This window comes from Rattus rattus, chromosome 7, assembly GCF_011064425.1.
Source record: "Rattus rattus isolate New Zealand chromosome 7, Rrattus_CSIRO_v1, whole genome shotgun sequence".
Lineage (NCBI taxonomy): Eukaryota > Metazoa > Chordata > Mammalia > Rodentia > Muridae > Rattus > Rattus rattus.
The window spans coordinates 44,699,900-44,719,003 of NC_046160.1; the positions used below are offsets into that span (position 1 = coordinate 44,699,900).

General features: G+C 39.4%; 1 protein-coding gene across 1 annotated transcript; it reads right to left on the reverse strand.

Moving 5' to 3' along the window:
* Nucleotides 1-1,354: 1,354 nt before the first annotated feature.
* Nucleotides 1,355-18,706, reverse strand: Dld (dihydrolipoamide dehydrogenase). Its single transcript, XM_032907593.1, has 14 exons — nt 18,569-18,706; nt 16,834-16,912; nt 12,411-12,490; nt 11,286-11,354; nt 10,668-10,737; nt 9,316-9,416; nt 8,800-8,943; nt 8,000-8,101; nt 5,292-5,482; nt 4,444-4,614; nt 3,695-3,884; nt 3,260-3,397; nt 2,153-2,242; nt 1,355-2,057 (listed from the first exon to the last, which is right to left on the reverse strand). The coding sequence occupies exons 1-14, from the start codon at nt 18,605-18,607 to the stop codon at nt 1,992-1,994; spliced, it is 1,530 nt and encodes a 509-aa protein (XP_032763484.1). The 5' UTR covers nt 18,608-18,706; the 3' UTR covers nt 1,355-1,991.
* Between the last annotated feature and the right edge of the window lie 398 nt (nt 18,707-19,104).

Below are 19,104 nucleotides of genomic sequence, written 5' to 3' on the forward strand. Positions count from 1 at the left end.
CCTACAAGCTCCTTGCATGTGTTTGTGTTCTCATACTGAATGAGAACCCTTCAGTTGGACAGCTGCTGTTTTTGTGTGTCTACATAGGTAGGAGATCATAAAATTATGTTTTACTATTTCTAGATTACAGACTTCCCAGAGAGGAGGGGCATGCTTGAAATTTAAATCAACCATCACCCAACCTAAAACTGACATTTTAGATTTTAAAAATACAGTTTTCACGTCCACTAATGACACATTAGCACATACAGCACCAACCCTCCTGGTGTGAACAACAAAACAAAAAAACAAAACCATGAAGGTACTGCACAGTACCAACTCAGACTTGAGGCATAGACAAACTAAAACAATTTCAGCTGCAAACTGTTAAAAACGGTTTGGAGTTGAGCCAATTTAACTGTCTGATTTAAAAAAAAGATGTGTATAGAGGTAATTAAAGTCTAGAAACAAGTAAAGTCTTCCCTTTGAACCACGATCAGTTGTGCAACAATATTAAAGCACCACTGAGTGGTCACTCTCCTTCCACTTCTTTACAGATAGCTAAGTGTTTAGCCTGTACTTTACACAATATTGTTAGAATCAATATTATTCCCACTTGGCTTAAAACTATATCCTTTAAATTGCAGTAAAGTGAATACACATATTTTAAGTAGTTAGCAGGCATTTATTCAGTACCTCTTATTGAAATGAAAATTTAGATGTAATATATAAAGTGCTAGCGTTTAGTTCATTGCCTTTGTTGAGATAGTCATTTTAACATTATAGAACTCAACAACATTAATAAATATAATTTCAAAGCACGCTTTCAAAAACTGACCATTTACTAAGGATAAAAAGATTAAAAAGGGGTGCCTGGAGAGATGGTTCAATGGTTAAGTGGTCCTGAGTTCAATTCCCAGCACCTACACGGTGGCTCACAATCATCTAATGGCATCTGATGTGTGTCTGAAAACAGCTACAGTGTACTCATCTACATAAAAGTAGACTATTTACTAAGCCAAGGAAAGCTACATAGGAAAACAAAGGACATTACAGATTCTCTTACACTCCTAAAGGTACAGCCTAAAAATTGGACAGTTATATGTAAAACAAGTGAAAGGGTAATGACCATAAAATACCTTAATACAGCTGTACAGTGTGAAAACATTCAGTGGTAGAGATGTAGCAATTAAAAATAAAAGGTAATCAGAGGTAGTTAAGAACTAGAATCATCTTTTTTTTTTTTCTTTTTCTTTTTTTTTTTTGGAGCTGGGGACCCCAACCCAGGGCCTTGCCGCTCTACCACTGAGCTAAATCTCCAACCCTGAACTAGAATCATCTTAATACGCACTCAGAATAACCAGTAAATAAATATTTAAGACATATTTATTTTGGTATCTTCATTCCCTGGTATAATCATAAGTCTCCATTTAATAGTTCTGTGGACAGAATCTTCATTTAGACTTACTGACCTATAGCCTCAATGTTTAAACATGTAATTCTACCTCTAAACTGCCAGGAATTTGGAAGTTAAATAAAATGAGAGACAATCACTTTTATTTACATAAGTTGTTTGTACATATTTGAATCTTGTTCTAGTCACTGACTCGTTTCCAATATGAAAACCAAATTTAAAGTAACTTGGCCAGTTTTCTTCAAGTTGTTCACATGTATTCTCCACCTCCTTCCTTGTCAACAGATTGACCTCCACTAGATGAGAGGTAAAATCTGTGATTGCTAATTCAGTAATGTCGAATCTCGTAGACTGTATGAAAACAGGTCAAAAACTTTCCAGGACGCTGCTTTATGTAGCTTTCTGTTTGCATTAATGCACTGGAACAAAATACTTGAAATACAGGTATACAAGGTTATTCCATTCTGTTCAAACCTACTAAATACCTTCCGGAAGTTTCATAATTTCATCCTACAAATTCTTGGACCTGGGAGATTATCCTGTTCAAAAATGTAATGTTGACAAAAGCTTCCAGGTTTTAAGAAAAACAATCTTCTAATTAAAAGTTGATTGGTTTGCCAAAAGATGCAGCCAAGTTTGCTTCTCTAAAAGCCTCTGATAAGGTCTGCAAGGGAAGCAATGGACAATTAAACATGAATAGTTATGGATCAAAAGAAAACTCAGGTAACCCTTAAGCCTGAGTACATGGGTAATAATTACCGGATGTGCATGGCAGACTCTAGCTACGTCTTCACAGGAAGCTCCATATTCCAATGCCAGGGCAGCTTCATTCACCATTTCTCCAGCACCCTTGAAAATGAAAAATATGTTTTTAAGGCAAAAATAACTCCATGCTATGATTTAAAAAAATAATAAATCAGGCTTTTAGGCTTTCACACTTTGTCTTAAACCTCTATTATCACAACAGTTGAAGAAGGTCACAAAAGTTTCCCAGTCAAGGAAAACCTAGCAGAAGATGTAGCAGAGGAGAAGCCTGAACTCTGCAGACACTTTATTTTTCTATGCTTTATGCTTGCCTGAAAAACAGCAGCTCTCCCACAATCCTGTGAACAGTGAGTTTTAAGTCATAACGCGTGTCACGGCAAGCACTTAGATACTGTTAACTTCACTGTTCTACCGCACAGCAGGGACATGGACTTCAGACTCAGTAATGTCTAACTAAGCCTTCCCTCAGGTGACAAGTCTGGAGGCAGAGTGGTCTACACCACGAGCACAATATGCACGTGTACAGGCCCCAAACTATAAACCAAGCCTGGCCTGCTATGAAAAGAAGAGTGGGTCTGGAGAGATGGCACTGGCTGCTCTTGTAGAGAACCCAGGTTCGGCTCCCAGCACCCGCATGGTAGCTCACGACTCTAGTTCCAGGGGATCCGAGGCTCTCTCCTGGCCTCTTTATGCATGTAGTTCAGACATGAGTGTAGGCAGACACCCATACACATAAAATAAAATAAACATTTAAAAAAATTAATGAGCAAAGAGGAAGAGCAGAAAGATGAGGTCAGAAAGAAGTGCAGGGAGAGAGAGTGGGAGCAGAGTCAGCAGGACGTCATCCGAACAGCCTGAGGCTGTCAACCATCACTCCTGGCACTAGTGGTGCACTAGGCAGTGTGCAAGCAGATGATGTGGCAGGCAAGACTGTGCAAGTGCTGTTGTGGTACCTTGCTAGGAGCAACACAGCAATGTTCTCACTCACACTTTCTTCAGCAATAATCACCACCAGCAGATTAGAAACAGCAATGTACCAAATTCAATCTCTTAAATGACTCCCAGAAGTCTTATGGGGGTTTCTGAGTTTGCAATACTTACTGGTCCTAGAATATGTGCTCCCAGTATTCTATCTGTGGATTTATGTCCAAGAATCTTGACCATGCCATCTGTGTCAGCATTTGTTTTAGCTCTGCTGTTTGCAGCAAATGGGAATTTTCCAACTTTGAACTCGACACCCTGATGAGAACATATATTAAGCGTTCTGTAAGTTTGTTCCCATTAGTGAAATCATCTCCCAAATGTTAGAAAGAAAATCCCACAAAAGTCATTGTTCAGACATTATTCCTACACAGAATAAAGTTTAGTGTGGGAAGAAATGTAAGCAAGCACAAACGCCATTTTGCCATATTCCAGAGTCAAACAGACACAAGCTGTAATGTTCACAGAGTTACTAAAGGCAAAGACGCTTTCTTGCCACCGGTGCCATTAGCTCAGATCCCATGATGGAGGAGATCTGCCTATCCTTAGGATTACCTCTTCTTTCAACTGTTCTTCTGATTTGCCAACCCAAGCAACCTCAGGGTGTGTGTAAATCACTGAAGGCACACAATTATAATCAATGTGCACAGCACCACCCGCCATTCCTTCCACACAGATGATGCCTTCATCTTCTGCTTTGTGAGCCAACATTGGACCAGCAACCACATCTCCAATAGCAAAGATACTACCAGAAAAAAGAAACACAGTAACCTTCTAACGGCAAAGGAAATTTAGTTATACCACAGAAGCACAGTCTAACTAGGAAGCCACAGTCAATCAAATGCAGCTCTTTAGAAACCAGAGCTAAAGATCTAATCTTAGAGCCATGAAAAATTCAATTACTTATATTTAATTTAAACAAGCTTATTTTCAAAACAGTATCTACAATAAATTTAAAATTATTGGAAATGCCCAGCACTTGAGAGCCTGAGAGAGTTACAATGATCGCTTGAGTCTAGTTGAAGACTAGCCTGGACCATAGAGCAGAATTTATCTCTAAATAAGATAGGTAGTTGATTAGCAAATAAAACACTTTCGATTAGTTATTAGTAACCAGGAATAATTAAAACTGTCTTCCTTACTATCACTTCTACAACCTTGATCAAATTACTAGGATAGAAATGCTAGGTATTCCTTTACTGCACATCTGCCTCACAATGTGTCATTTTTTTATCTTTACAGAAAGCTAAAAATATCACCCATATTACATTTTTAAAAAGAAAACAGGTAATTATTCAACTTACTTTGGAATTTTAGTTTGAAATCTGGTATTGACTGGAATTCTACCTTTGGGATCTAGTTCAATTCCAAGCTCTTCTAGTCCCAAATTCAGCGTAAAGGGCCGTCGACCGATGCAAACCAAGAGTACATCACACGTGATGACTTCAGCTTTCCCACCAGACGCAGCTTCAACACTAGACAATCACAGTGTTAACTGTTAAACACAACCTCCATCAACAGCTGAAAGCAGTCATGACATTTCTAGTGTCTTTATTTCACTATACACATGAGTCATACAATTAAACATAAAAATTCTTGAAAGTTCTTCTTAAACTCTCATAAAACCAGGCAGTGTAACACAGTGGTAAGGACATAGTCTCACGGCTGAGATGGAGCTTAGTGGTAGAAAACTTGCTTAGCGTGCATGACATCTTTAGGGTTTGGTCCCCTGGACCTCAAAAAAACCAAAGATCTCAGAAAGATCCATGCTCAAGCCTCTTACCGACTGTCTGAAGGTGAAGTTACTTTGTTAATTAGGTAAATACTTAATGAGTGCCAGATACTTATTATTAATTTAAGTAAACTATCATCAAAGTCCCCATGGTCTGTACAAAAATGCTAAATGAATTGTTCTAAATGCAAGGGGCTTCAAATTTTATGAATATATACAATGAAAAATATATATCACTGAGACTATCTGGTAAGATTTTTTTTTTTTTAGCATCAACTAATTCACAAATTTTAACTGGCTAATTTGATAGGCAATACTGTGTAATACACAGCATTAAGATGACTCTAAGTTATAAAGTCTAGACTACATTTGCTAATCTGAAAGCAAGGATGGCTTGCCAAACAAACGCATCATACTTACGACACATCAATTTTTCCATCTGACTTCTTGGTGGCACCAGTAACTTTTGTATTCAGTTTAAACTTAAATCCTTGCTTTTGAAGAACACGTTGAAAATTTTTAGATATCTCCATGTCGATTCCAATTCCACCCACATGACCCAAAAATTCAACCGCTGTCACATCTGCACCAAGTCTTTGCCAAACTGAACCCTAAAATTAATTTTTAAGAAAAAAAAAATTAAGTTTCCATAGCGACATTCACTAATTACCTCAAACATTGTCTTCTTTCGCAAATGTTTAGGGGAAGCTCTAGTGTTTAAAAGGAAACTCGTTTAAGATTATCTACTATTCATTAATCTATTCCACATTTACTTACTATAACCAGGTCCACTATAACCATTAGGCCTGTTATTAAACAAAATTGTGTGTCCCTGGAAATTTTACAATATGGTAGAGGAAGCCAACATGCTGGAAAGATAAACTTCATGCTGGAAGATAACAAAGTGCTATAAAGAGGAGAAAACAGATCCAGGGCCATCTGAGATAGCACGACTGCAGGCTTCCGTCTAAGTAACATTTACGTGGGAGTGAAGAAAACCAACTACAGCAGTGACTGAGACGAGAGTGTCTATGGCAGAGGAGAAGTACAAGGTCCTAAGACTGAAGAAGTATGATGTTGATCTTGCACTGGCTTCATCCCAGCAGCCTCTTTGTGCAGTAGACAGTGACTAATACAGAAACACACAAAAGGTCACTATTCAGAAAACATGAGAGGCTATGGAGTGCCCAACTCTTAATCTATAGCATGTCCTTCCCCAGGGCTCAGGAGTCACTGCAGAAGCTGGGGCAAGAAGACTGTAAGAGCCACAGGCAGTAGACAGACAGTATTTGCTGGGCACGACAGGGCTACTGCACACTAGGAACCTATAGTGGCTGTGACTGCGTGTGTAAGATCTGTACAAGATTAAGACCACCAATATCTTAGCAAGGACAGGGAGGGACTAAGAAAGTCCCACCTCTAGATGAGAAGGTACTAGCAATTGATGTGCTGGGGAGGTAAATTTTCTTCAGGAATGGAGTACCAAAAAACTACCCATGCTCCAGTAAATAGCCCTACCCCCATGCACATGCACACAGCACTAAATGGACTCTGAGTCAAAAGAGAGAACATATGAAGATGACAGGGGAAAGTGGTAGGAGGGGGAGGGGAAAATCTGGAGTGGAAAGAATGGAGGGTGGATGTTATGAAAATAATAGCATGTAAGAAATTCTCAATAAAAGAAAGAAATCTGAATATACAATTTTTAAAAAAAAAAAGGTAACTCAGAAGGTATATGTAAATCCAGCATAAGATGGAAAAAAGAAAGAAGGAAATTAGTAACTTGGAAAAGGCTCAGACAAGGCTTACTGACATAAATATAAGCATGTGTCTGTAAGGAAATGCACCTGAACATGTGAGACACCGAGGTATAAACAGGCATGTTCAACTATGAGTCACAAGGAAAATAAACAGGAGCTTAGGTGGCAGAGGCAGGAGGACTGCTGCAAGTTCAAGGCCAATCTAATCTACATAGCCAGTCCTAAGCCAGTCAGGGCTGTATGAGACCTTCTCTCAAAAAAAGGGAGTGGGAGGATAGCAGGTAGAAAGCAGATGAGTTTAAAAAAAAGAAACAAACATCACAGAACTAAGTCACTGTGATGGCAGACGAACATGCTATAAAGTGACAGTAGGTGAAGACATTACTCTTAGGGAAAGTGATACTCTCCCCGTAGCAGGGAGAACAAAAGGAGAACTGTGAGGCAAAGGTACTTTCAAATCTGAAGCATGAGCACGAGGCAAGGGAGTCCTGTCCAGCCCGTGCTTTCTCCTGCTTGTTCCTCAGGAAGCTCCGCGTGAGGAAAGGAGAGACACCGTGCCAGTCAGGTAGAATGTGAGTGGGGAATTAAGCAGCCCTGGAAGAGACCAGTACTCAGCCAGGCTGAGGTTCATGACGAGGGCTGTGACTTTAACAAGAACCTTTTAGCAGACTATAAAACAAAGGGCATACTAAAGACTAATGATTTACCTAAATACGTTATGTTGGAAGAAAAGGTGTATTTGTTATTGCTGTAAGATTTAAGCAGAACTCAATACTGACTGACCTGAAATGTTATACAAAAAATCAAATACAAGTAGGGTTTTTGTTTTGTTTTGCTTTAAGACCAATTTTTATTTTAATTTTTGTTTTGCTTTAAGACTTATTTCTATTTTATATAGATGGGTGTTTGTCTGATGGAGTCTGGGCACCATATACATGTCTGGTGTCCTCAGAGCCAGAAGAGGGTACGGACTCCCTAGAACTGGAGCTATGGAGCATTGAAAATCACTGTGGGTGCTGGGAACTTTACCTGGTCCTCTGCAAGAGCAGCCAGTGCTCTTAGGCACTGAGCTATCTCTCCTTTTTACACACTACCTGAAACTTTCTCAATCTTGTCTCTTTTTTCAAAGAGAGATTCTCTTTACTTCTTTGCAGCATGTGGGTATGTGACGGGTTATGTGGGTACAGGTGGCGAGCTCCTGGGGCTCAGGTAATTCGGAGAAGTTTGATATGGGTGCTGGGAACTGAACCTGAGTCCCCTGATAAAACAGTACTGCTGCTAACCATTGAGCTATCTTTCTGGCCTCCAAGAAGAGTTTTAAGTCCCTTTCAACCCCACAGCAGCAATAAAAGGAAGATCACACTTAACCAATTCCACACCGATTACTCCTGCACCAATAACAACCAACTTCTCTGGAACTTTTTTTAAGGATAAAGCTCCCGTAGACGACACTATAGTGTCTTCATCAATCTATAAAAAAAGCAAAAACAACAATCAGAATTACTTGTGGAAACCTAGTGTGTTATTATTTTGATCTTATCCAATAAAATTTTATGTCATTTATTTGCTTAATGTTATCTATAGATATATCACAATTTCTTTAGCTCTCATTCAAAATGCTACTCTGAAATTTCACCATTTGACCTTCGAAATTAAAATGGTTAATTTTAACTCTGTGTTATGTTGTGTTTTATTGTTGTTGTGTAAGTGTGTATATGTGTTTACATGTGTGGAAGCACAAAGTCAACCGTAGCCATCCTTCAGCAGCTGTGCTAGGAGTACAGGTCCACCATGCCCAGTGCTCACACAGGTGGACAGCAAGTACTTTATCAGCCCGGCTCTCACCAGCTTTTTCTGAGACAGTCTTCCTGTGCAGTCCTGGCTCCAAACCTGTTAACCACTGACCGTATAACAACCTTCTTGCTTCTGCTTCCCAAATCCTGGGATTACAGACACTCACCACTGTGCCTAGCTTACCTTAATGTGAACTCAAATATATTATAAAGTGTTCTATATCTTATCATAATCACTGCAAAATAATGAGAAATAACTGAAATGATAAATGGCTGCCAAATTAGTGTTTTAGTCAACATTGATAAACAGGATAAATTTATAAAACCCTGTTTTATAAGGAAGGTTGTAAGAGATGAATTAGAAAGCATAAATACCGTGATTCCGGGAAAAGGAGTAACTTCTGAGCCCGTAGCTATAAGGATGTTTTTGGTACCAATAACCTGAGTCCTGCCATCGGCCATTGTAGCTGTAACCTGATTCTTGCCAGTTATCTTTCCAAATCCATTGACATGAACAACCTTTATAAAGCAATATTTACAAATTCACAATGTTTAAATGTTTTTCTGATAAGAGTAACAGGAACAATACTCTAGGTAACACAGAACATGAAATGCTTCCTTTAAAATATACAATGCATGTAGCAGTCAAAATACTATCTCAGGGACATCTGTTTCAGGGTAGTGTTATTTTGGATTTTCTTTTGGCTTTTACTCTTTGTAGGGTTTGTATAATAATAAATGCATTACATTACTTTTTAAATGTTTTAGTACTATTTTAAATTAAGTCAATATCCCACAGCAGGCCAAGATCATAAAACATGGCTATTAGCACAAAACAATTATTTCATGTATATGTAAAATAAAACAGAAATCTGAGCACTGAACACCAACCTTATTTTGTTTGAATAAGTGGGCAATTCCCCCTGTTAATGCTTTTACTGCAGAACGCTTCTGCTCCATCATCTTCTCTAAATTCAAGCGAACTTCTGGTACTGCAATTTGTTAAATAAGTCTTTTTATTATTTAAACTCTGAGAGTAATATGTGATAGTTACCAAGATCTGAAAATATTCATCTCAATGTTGATAAAACTATGAAAAAGATAGCATTAACTTCTAAAACTTAATGACTGTCATAGCCACACCCAGCAAAGCCACATCATCAGGTCACGGTAACAGAAATTATCAAGCACTGTTAAATGCGCATCTGTGCCAAAAATACAGTCCAAAATAGAAATATCCTATTCTACTGTAGCACAGTCTACAAACACTTCATGATGTTTGGAAGATAGTTTGGAAGATAGATAAAATAAAAATGGCAAAGTAGAATATCATCTGAAATTATAAATAAAGACAAAGGTTAAAATTTCATGAAACAAAAACAATTAAGTATCTATTTAAACATTCCACAATACAAAAAAACTTAATAAGTTTAGTTTAATCAACTAGATTTTAAATTCATTTAACTCAGAACACTAAAGCAACAATGTAACCAACCAACAGAACTGCAGAAGAAGACAGCAATCAGTCCATGAGGCCAACACACAGACAGACTCTTAGACATTTCTGACTGACAAAAGCCACCAAGCTAACAGGTAAGGCTTGCCTACATTGCATGTCTCCTGACACTGCAATGTCTTCTAACAGCAGGGTACTGTCACGGGGTGTGACATACTTGCTGTAAGGCAGACACACCATCTACACGCCGACTGGACTGCTTACACAGCCTCTTTCAGAAACCCACTGCTGTAAAATAATGCCACAAATGCATTAAGTCCGTCTTATGGAAGTGTCTTTCAAATACGACAGGGGAAAAGGATAAAAGCAGTCCCTCCAAACCATGGTGGCTGAAGACAATGCAGACTCCATGCAAATGTTATGAATGGTCTCTCATGGAGCCTCTCCCTGTTCCCGCTCCCTCTCTCTGCTCTTTCCACAACTCAGGTGGCTGCTAGCCTCCTTCCGGTCTTACCTGCCAACAGCACAGCAATTAGGAATCTAGGCAGTTGTGAGGGAAATAAAACACTGAGTCTTCACTGACACCCAAAAAACAGAACTTAGGTAAAAACTTGCAAAGGCATAGAAGCTGTCATGGTAGAAATCTGAACTAGAAACTCCCATGTAAATCTCTCCAAATTTCAAGATTTTTATCTCACGTATCCTTAAATAAACATCGTTCACACACATCAGTATTTAGCAAGAAGAGTCAAGCACGTATGGTACTAACTATAAAAAGTATACTTACTTTCAATTCCCCTAGATGCAAAATCTTTTCCATGGGCCAAATGGTAATAATGAGAATTATTTAATAAAGCCTAAAAGAAGTAAGGCAAATTTACCAAATACTCATAAACAGGCTGTAACAAAAAAGCACTTACCAAATGACATTTCTACTTAAAATAGTACACACTACCATACAGATTCATCTTTCCTTCTCTCACAATTAACCTAAGATAAATAATACTGACATAAAATATAGACAAGAATAAAAAACAAAACGAAGCTATTTTCTTTAAAAATAAAACAGTAAGAACACATTTCAAGGTGGCAGGTTGAAAGAGACCTGTTTTCACAGGCAAGAACTTTAAAAACAACAATTTTCCTAATTATCTTTTCAGTGCAATGGAAAGCTAAAGAGGAAACAAAAACAAAACTAAAACACTGGAGTCTAGGACAGGAGAGTTTCCAGAGTATATGACATTCTAGACGGTCACAGCATACAAGGTCTACACAGGAAAAGTCTTATAACACATTCGGATTCTTTATGAGGAACTGCATTAGATTACCAAGTCAGTCTCAGACAACCTCTGCCGTCAGCAGCTAATCAAAAGCAATGTCTGCAGTGTTTGAAACACATGCTCACCTTTGAAGGAATACAACCAACGTTCAAGCATGTTCCTCCTAGTGTTTCATTCTTCTCAATGCAGACTGTCTACAATCAAAGACAGCATTATTTAGTAACAGGTAACATGCATGTTTCACTTCACTAAGATCCCAAATACATGTCTTAATTGCTCTGCACAGCAAGCTACTCAACTTCTGTGTTTTCAGACTCAAAGCACCCTCTGAGGGCCAATCCTGCAGATCCAAAGCTGCAGGATCTCAGTGACACAGGGCAACAACAGGATATCTGAGAGGAGTCTTGGTGAGGTTCTGGTATAGAGTGTAGCAGAAGCCAGAGGCCTCGAACCAGACCGATAACTCATTGCAATGATCATCTGCAAGTGAAGATGTGTGGACAGAAGGGTATACTGTGGGACACACTGTGACACAGTATGTTTTTCTTTTTCTTTTTTTATTCTTTTTCAATTTCTTTTAGGGGGAGGTTGCAAGGGCAGAGGGGGGACAAGAGAGATGAGTGGGATTGGGGTACATGATGTAAAATCCATTTAGAATCAATAAAAAGTTTTTTAAAAAAGAACTCTGAATTCTATCATCTGAATAATAAAAACTAGGCTACCTCTAGACTGAATTATTAAAAAGAATTCTGTCCAACATCAATATATGTGTTTTACTCTTAACACTGTTATATAAAATGTATTTATAAACCAAAATGAAGTATTTCAGAAGAAAATAGCTGGCTTTTCTATACTAGGAGACTAGAATCAAGCCTATCAATTTCAGGTTTACAAATAGTCAATAGTTAAAAAAATAATTTCCTGAGCTGGAGAGGTGGCTCAGTTGGTTAAGAGAAGTAGCAGCTCTTCCAAAGGACCTAGGTTCAATTCTGAGCATTCACATGGCAATGCACAATTGTCTGTAACTCCAGTCCCAAAGGACCTGACACCACCTTCTGGCCTCGTGTTAGGCACTATATGCATACAGTGCACAAACATACATGGATGCATATAAAACAACCAAATACAAAGAAAAAAGATATATATAAAATTATTTCCCATGCTTTTACCTGCAAAGCATTTTGTAACTAAAACTAACTTGACCCATAATAAAACAAAGCAACCTCCACTCCACTTTGCATCTATCTTACCTTAAAGCCTAACTGGGCAGCTTTGATGGCAGCAACATATCCTCCAGGACCAGAACCTATCACTGTCACATCAGCATCAACTGTAACGAGAACAGATTGATATAAAATGGTAAATTAGTCATTAACCAAAGCATTCCAAATCATCGGCATGTTCACCGCAGCATTATTGTGTAAGAGACCTGATGTGTTCTGATGCTACTAAAAAAGGGTCAAAATTTGAAATCCCACTTTTATCTTCTAGTCATTATAAGATATGTAAATACAACTAAGTCCTAGAACATGAACCCTATATCCAGCTGCTACTTACTGGTTATCATATATCAGATGACATAACTTTCCTGTACCATGAGGAGGACGAGGATGACATACACATAACATTTCCAAGAAGAAACAAAAGGTTCAGAAATGAACTGACTAGTCTAAACTATCTAGTCATTAAACAGCAGAGTCAAACTAAGCTTTCTGACTCTGCCTCTGGTACTCTTCCTTTTATTTAATACAATCCCATTCTTTAGTTTCAGCCTTCATATATTAAAATCCCAAAGAACAAAGCTTTAAACCACCAACAAGGTGACCTTGGGTGAATAATTTGACCTACTTCACTCTAGCCCCTCATCTGCAATCACACACACACACACACACACACACACACACACACACACACACACACACACACACACACCTTCCTTTATAGTCATAATACAGAATGTTGGGGACTGAAAATGGTTTAAACTGTCACTAGCCTTAATCTCCAAGCTATTTTGCAAACTTCTCCCATAAATATGCTATACTCATTCTTATCGAAAAGTGCTCATTATCTGAAATCTTAAATTGAAACAATTTACTTTCTGATCACAATCTTAAAAACTTTTAATCTTTATGAATAAAATAAGGATTTAAACAAATCTATTTAATAACTATACAACCTTAATTGTATATGACATAAGTTCCAATCATAACTGTACTTAAGCAAAAAAAAAAGTCAGTTATTTGAGCACAAATACGACATATGGATAATAGTGATGATGTCTACAGTCCAAAGTTGTTAACAGCCAAAGAAAACACATGTCAAGAACCCCAGAAGGTGCTGGGTGCCTACTAAGCTCAGGAAACACTGCTTTCCTCCTTAGATCTGCCACCAGGTTCTGTTAGGCCATACTTTAGAGAATGAGCACCCAGCCTCAGTCCCATACTGGCAACAGCCTACACTGCTGTTTGTGCCAGATCCGACAAATCAGCTCAGATCTAATTTTTTCAGTCTTCATTAATCCCCTTGTCTGTTACTCAAACAATCCACCTTATCAGAATAGCACCTGCATCTTTTCAGTTTTTCTCCAATCTCATCTCCCACTCCATTCTGCATACCCTCAATACCAAGCTTCAGTAGTTATGCATGGAATTATACTAGCCCCCCCTCTCTCTATATATATATACATATATATATATATATGTATTGTTTCATTATCTAAAACTACATACTTACAGCATGCATTTTCAGTCCAACACTAAGCTCCTGAAACATATATGCACATGAAAACTACCTTGCCTCTTATACTCTGCTCAGAGAAAAGTAAAAAGTTACCCAAAGCCCAACCTGCACCGCAATGATGTTTAAAATAAATATCCCTCTGAAGGCTCTGCTTAAAATGCCTTCCTGACTCCACACTTCCTGTCTGAGAAACCAACTCTCAACCTTCACTGTGTCGGCCCTATGACTTTTCCAGTAGTTTAAATAGACTGTGCTTCTTTCCACATTACAGTAGTCACCCACTTCCATCCGTCCCTCTTCAGACAATGTCTGGGTTTCTTTTCTTGTTGCTGTGACAAAGCACAGCAACGTTAAAGAAGGGTTTATTTAGGATCACAGTTCAGGTACTCTAAGTCCATCATGCTGGGGATAGCAGGAGCTTGAAGAAGCGGAGGACATCACACCCATGAACAGCGAGCAGAGCTTAGCTCACTTTCTCTATTTCATAGTCTACGATTCCCTTCCCAGGGAGTAATTCCCCTCCACAGTTAAAATGAACTTTTCCAATCAACTAATGTAGTCAAGAGATCTTCAAAGGCTAACTTAATCTCGTGGGTAAATCCCCAGACTTTTCTCTTAGGTGACTCCAGTGCAGGCAAGTTAACAATTAACAACAGTCATTACACATACAAACACAACATCCTCAAGAAAGAATTATGTAACCATCTCCTATCCACACAGAGTGCATAAATCCCTCTCCTCAGCCACTGGACTGTGTATCGTGATTACACGTATCTGCTGGATGTTTGTCTTCTTCAGGAAGGCTGTGAAATCCAAAGAAGCTAGTTTTGTCTGTTTAGATCACTGCTATATCCAAGCAGCTAGCCAAAGAACTCAGCACAGGACAGTAACTAATACTCACTGGAATAATGAACATGAGAAGACAGTGAGTGAGGGACTGATGTGACTGACACACATCTGTCTGCTGTGAACCATAAGCTCCTTCCTTATCAACAGGAACAAGACCTCGCACAGCCTGATGAATGTGCTTTATAAGGGTATTCAAACATCTCCTAGGTGTTATAACAGACACCCCATCACAAGCTTTGAGTTCCTCAAGCTGGTCAGCCAATACACTTGTATGAACGCAGAATAAAAACAGTGGGTCAAGTGTCAAAAGCATTCCTACTTCTCTAAGAGCTTCTCTATTCATAGCACAGGAAAGCTAACAAAGAGGTATGGCCAAAGTAGGGCAGACATGAGAATTTAAGACTGTCTGGAACAAAACTAGGCCCTGCATATGTCAGATAACAGTACTGGCATTTTAGCTGGTACTGTTTTGTATGGTGACCATACTGGATATTCTGTGATATAGTAACTAAAACGGACAGAACCTCAGTATTCTTTTATTCAGTAAAGCATGCAGGGAGGACCTACTGACATCTTAGGTACTAAAGAAATATCAGTTTTTGCCCACATAAAGCTTCTAGCTTTGAAAGGAAAAGCTATTAAGTAAATAATTCAGCTACATGTTAAGTATATAAAGTTACTGCTATTTTATGTACCCTAAAATTATAATAAGTTTATATTTACAATTTAACAATGTCAAGAGACACCCAAACCCCTTGATTAAAGCTAATTGTCTCTAGTTTGTTTTTCTGAAAGCAACTTAGGGAAGGAGTTCATCTTCAGGGGAAGCCAATGTAAGAACCTGAATGCAGGAACTAAAGCAGAAGCCCTGAAGAATGCTGCTTACTAGCTTGCTTGGCTTGCTTTTTTTATATAGCCCAGGCTACCTGCTACAGTGGACTGGACCCTTCCACATCAATCATCCATCAAGAAGACAAGCTGACAGAAAGAATTTCTCAAATAAGTCCCTCTTCCCAGGCAACCCTCGTTATGTCAAGTAGACAAGAACTAACCAGCACGGACTCACTCCATGACTTACAATCTAAGTGCCTGTGCAAAGACTGAAAATAGAAGGTTCTGGATATAGCATAACATTCTTTTACATGACACCCAAGGCTGTTCTCTGATCTCCACACAGGTACTCATACACTTAAACATACACACAACACAGATCAAAATTAAAGAGTAAAATACTTTTAAATATAGATTTTAAGGGGTACGGTAAATAGATGACTTCCATTTTTTGTAAGTTAAATACCTTATCAAAAACCCATTTATCCCATTCCAAGGGCTTAAAGAAAAACAAAACGTATCTTTTATAGAAAATTCAAAAGTTTAAGAAAGCATTAAGAAGGAAATTATATACCTCACAGCTCCCTTTTATGTACATAATGGTAGTCTTAAAGAATTTCATGCAAGATTTCGAAAATCATCATCACAGCTTTGAAACAACCAGCACAATCTGACTCAGTGGACAAAATTAATTCTTAAAAGCTGTAATATGCAAAACTGCTCAACTCAAAAGCCACCTGTGCTTCTCCATCACCAGTGAAGGAAAACCCACACTGTCTGGCCTAGAAAGCCTTCATGATCTGATCCCCTTAACCACTCTGATTTTATTTCTTGGGACTTTGCACAGCCACCTCGTCTTCTGGCTTTTCCTGGAGGTTCCCAAATTAAGGTTCATCTGAGACCTTTCTCACTGAAGCACCTTTTATACCCCCACTCCCTCTGAGGAGACGCCATCTCCTCAAAAGGCTTTCCTCACATCCTTTCCCAGCCTCCAAGTAACCTGCTTTAATTTTCAGTTTCTTCTCCACTTATGTTACCTATGTTCTGTCTGCCCTTTAATACCAGCCTCTGTCCTAAGAATGGGCTTGGCTATGTTTACCTCTTGTAACATACGGGCGTTCAATCAACAGTAAACAGGCATATAGATTAACTCGAGCACAGATGAACAGCTACTCTAACTTCACTTTCCTTCACAGAAAATTGTGAAAGAACTGTCAGCTAATCTGACTGAAGACTGCAGTATCAAGTACTTACTTGGTTGATCTGAATAAGTTCTTAAAGGAACTGAAGAAGCCCCTTGTAGGCCATGAGACAGCCGATTGAAATGGCCTTTCTAGAATAGAAAAAAAGGCAAAAGAAATTTTCCTGTTAAGTAAAATATAATTTTAAAAACAGGCTGGTGAAATAGCTCATTGGGTAAAGGTTCCTGCCACCAAGATTGACTTCCCAAGTTCAATCCCTGGTTCCCTGGTTCCACATGGTAGAAGAGAACTGACTCCCACAAGCTGTCTTCTGGCATTCTTACATGAACTCTGTCTTGCATGCTCATGCCTACATGTGCATGTACGGAAGTAATAAATGCAATTTAAAAGGTCGATGACAACTGGGGCAAATGTATCAAACACTTAATACCTTGCGGACTTTCTGTGCCACAAAGGGGTAACCTAACAATTTCACCTTTTTTTTTTTCAATTTCACTTTTTTGTCCATAATATTAAACTATCACAATCTTAACTTGCCAGATCTGCCTTATTATTATGAACATTCAACAAACCATCTCATATTAGACCTAGTCAGAATATACTCACTGGCTTACAGGTTTATTAAAACTTCAGGAAGCACAGGTAAATTTTAATGTCAAGGGTCAGTTTAGTATTTTAATAAAAATCCTGAAACTGTGAGTTCACACATTTGAGTATTTAATGCTATTCATCATCTGTAATATACTTCCTAATGAATCAAGTTTGTAATCACATTCCTAACAGTCTATAATCATTATAACAGATGTAATCACTTAATAACATCTATAAAGATGTTCTTGAGCCACCACCTATGGTCAGAAAACTACACTAGGAAAATGTACCACCGATGCAGTGTCCCCACATTCTGGAAGTTTCACAAATTGCATCATAGTCTCACATTCTCTTAGCCCTGTGCCTACCATTTCCTAAGACCAGGGCCACTTAGAGATTTCCAGCTCCTATCACAGCGAGCAAACAATGGAAGGCAACAATGTTTTTTACTTGAAGGCAACTTCTGTGTGACCTGAGATCAAGACATGCCAGCCAAAGAGGAACAAAGAACTGTCTGTACTGAGAGTCAGTCCCAGCTCACCTTCTTCCTAAAACGATAGCATTGTGTGTGTTACGTTAAGGACATAGACAATTCAGATGTGAAGAGTCTCATCTCTGTAGTGTCCCTAAAGTTCTCAGGCTACCCTGCCGCTAAGCCTCATACATTCAATTTGGCAGAATTTGATTGGCAGGTGAAACGGGAAAGTTGTTTGGACGATAGACCGCTGCAATTAAAAATATAAGCCCCAGGGCCTGACTGATGGCAGAGTGCACTAGTTTAGAGATGTGAATGAAGAGAGCCTTGGAGGAACTCGCAGGACTGGGCATTGGAGCTGACCACGTCTGGGCCAGTCCGGCCTCAAGGTTACTCACCCACCGTACGAAAGTAGGCCATCCCCGGGTCATTGGGATGAGGCAAAAGGTATGAAGTGGCAGGTCGCGCGTGGCAAGGGTGATTTACTCGTCCCCGTGCACGGGTGAAGGCCCAAGCCCCACGACCCGCGCCCGGAAGTGTCGTGTGGGGCAGCGGACAGTCATTCCGCAGCAGGTCCCTCCCTAGCCAGGGCTTGTGCTCCCCGTTGCCTCGGAAGGCCGGATTGAACCTGCATAGAGGCGGGGCCGCGGCGGCGTCCGGGCCCGCAAGCGAGTGTCTCTGAGCTGTAGTCTAGCATCACCGCCACGCAGACGGCCCTCACCTTGGCCAAGGAGCAGTACACACGACTCCAGCTCTGCATCTTCCCTCGTTCCGGTCCCTACACCAGGGCTTTCACCTCCGCAGAACGCCTAGTAGACTTATCCAAGGTCTCCCCACCCTGCGCGTGCGCAACAGCATCGCGTCATCTCCGAGGAGCAGCGCGATTGGCCCGAGAGGCAGAGGCTTTCTGGTCGCTGCGTCGTGCGAGGTCGTGAAGGGCGTTGCGCTTTGTGGCAGCTGGGGAATTGGGGACTGTTGCCAAAGTGTTTGGAGTAGAGAGTTGCAAGTTATTATTGAAAGGCCAATTAAATAAAAACGTTGTTTGTTCTGTAAAGCCTACAGAAAGTAAAGCTTAAATAAGAAAGAAAGAAAAGTCTGACTTTAGCTCATGGTTGTGCTAGGCACTCGTGGCTTTATCTAGCTTTGCAAAAACTATACGAAGTGTTTCCATTTTCTGGATGAAGCCCTGAGAGCTAAAACGAAGATAGCAAAAGAGAGGTAACTGCAGCCCTATGGACAAACGTTTTGGCTTTAACT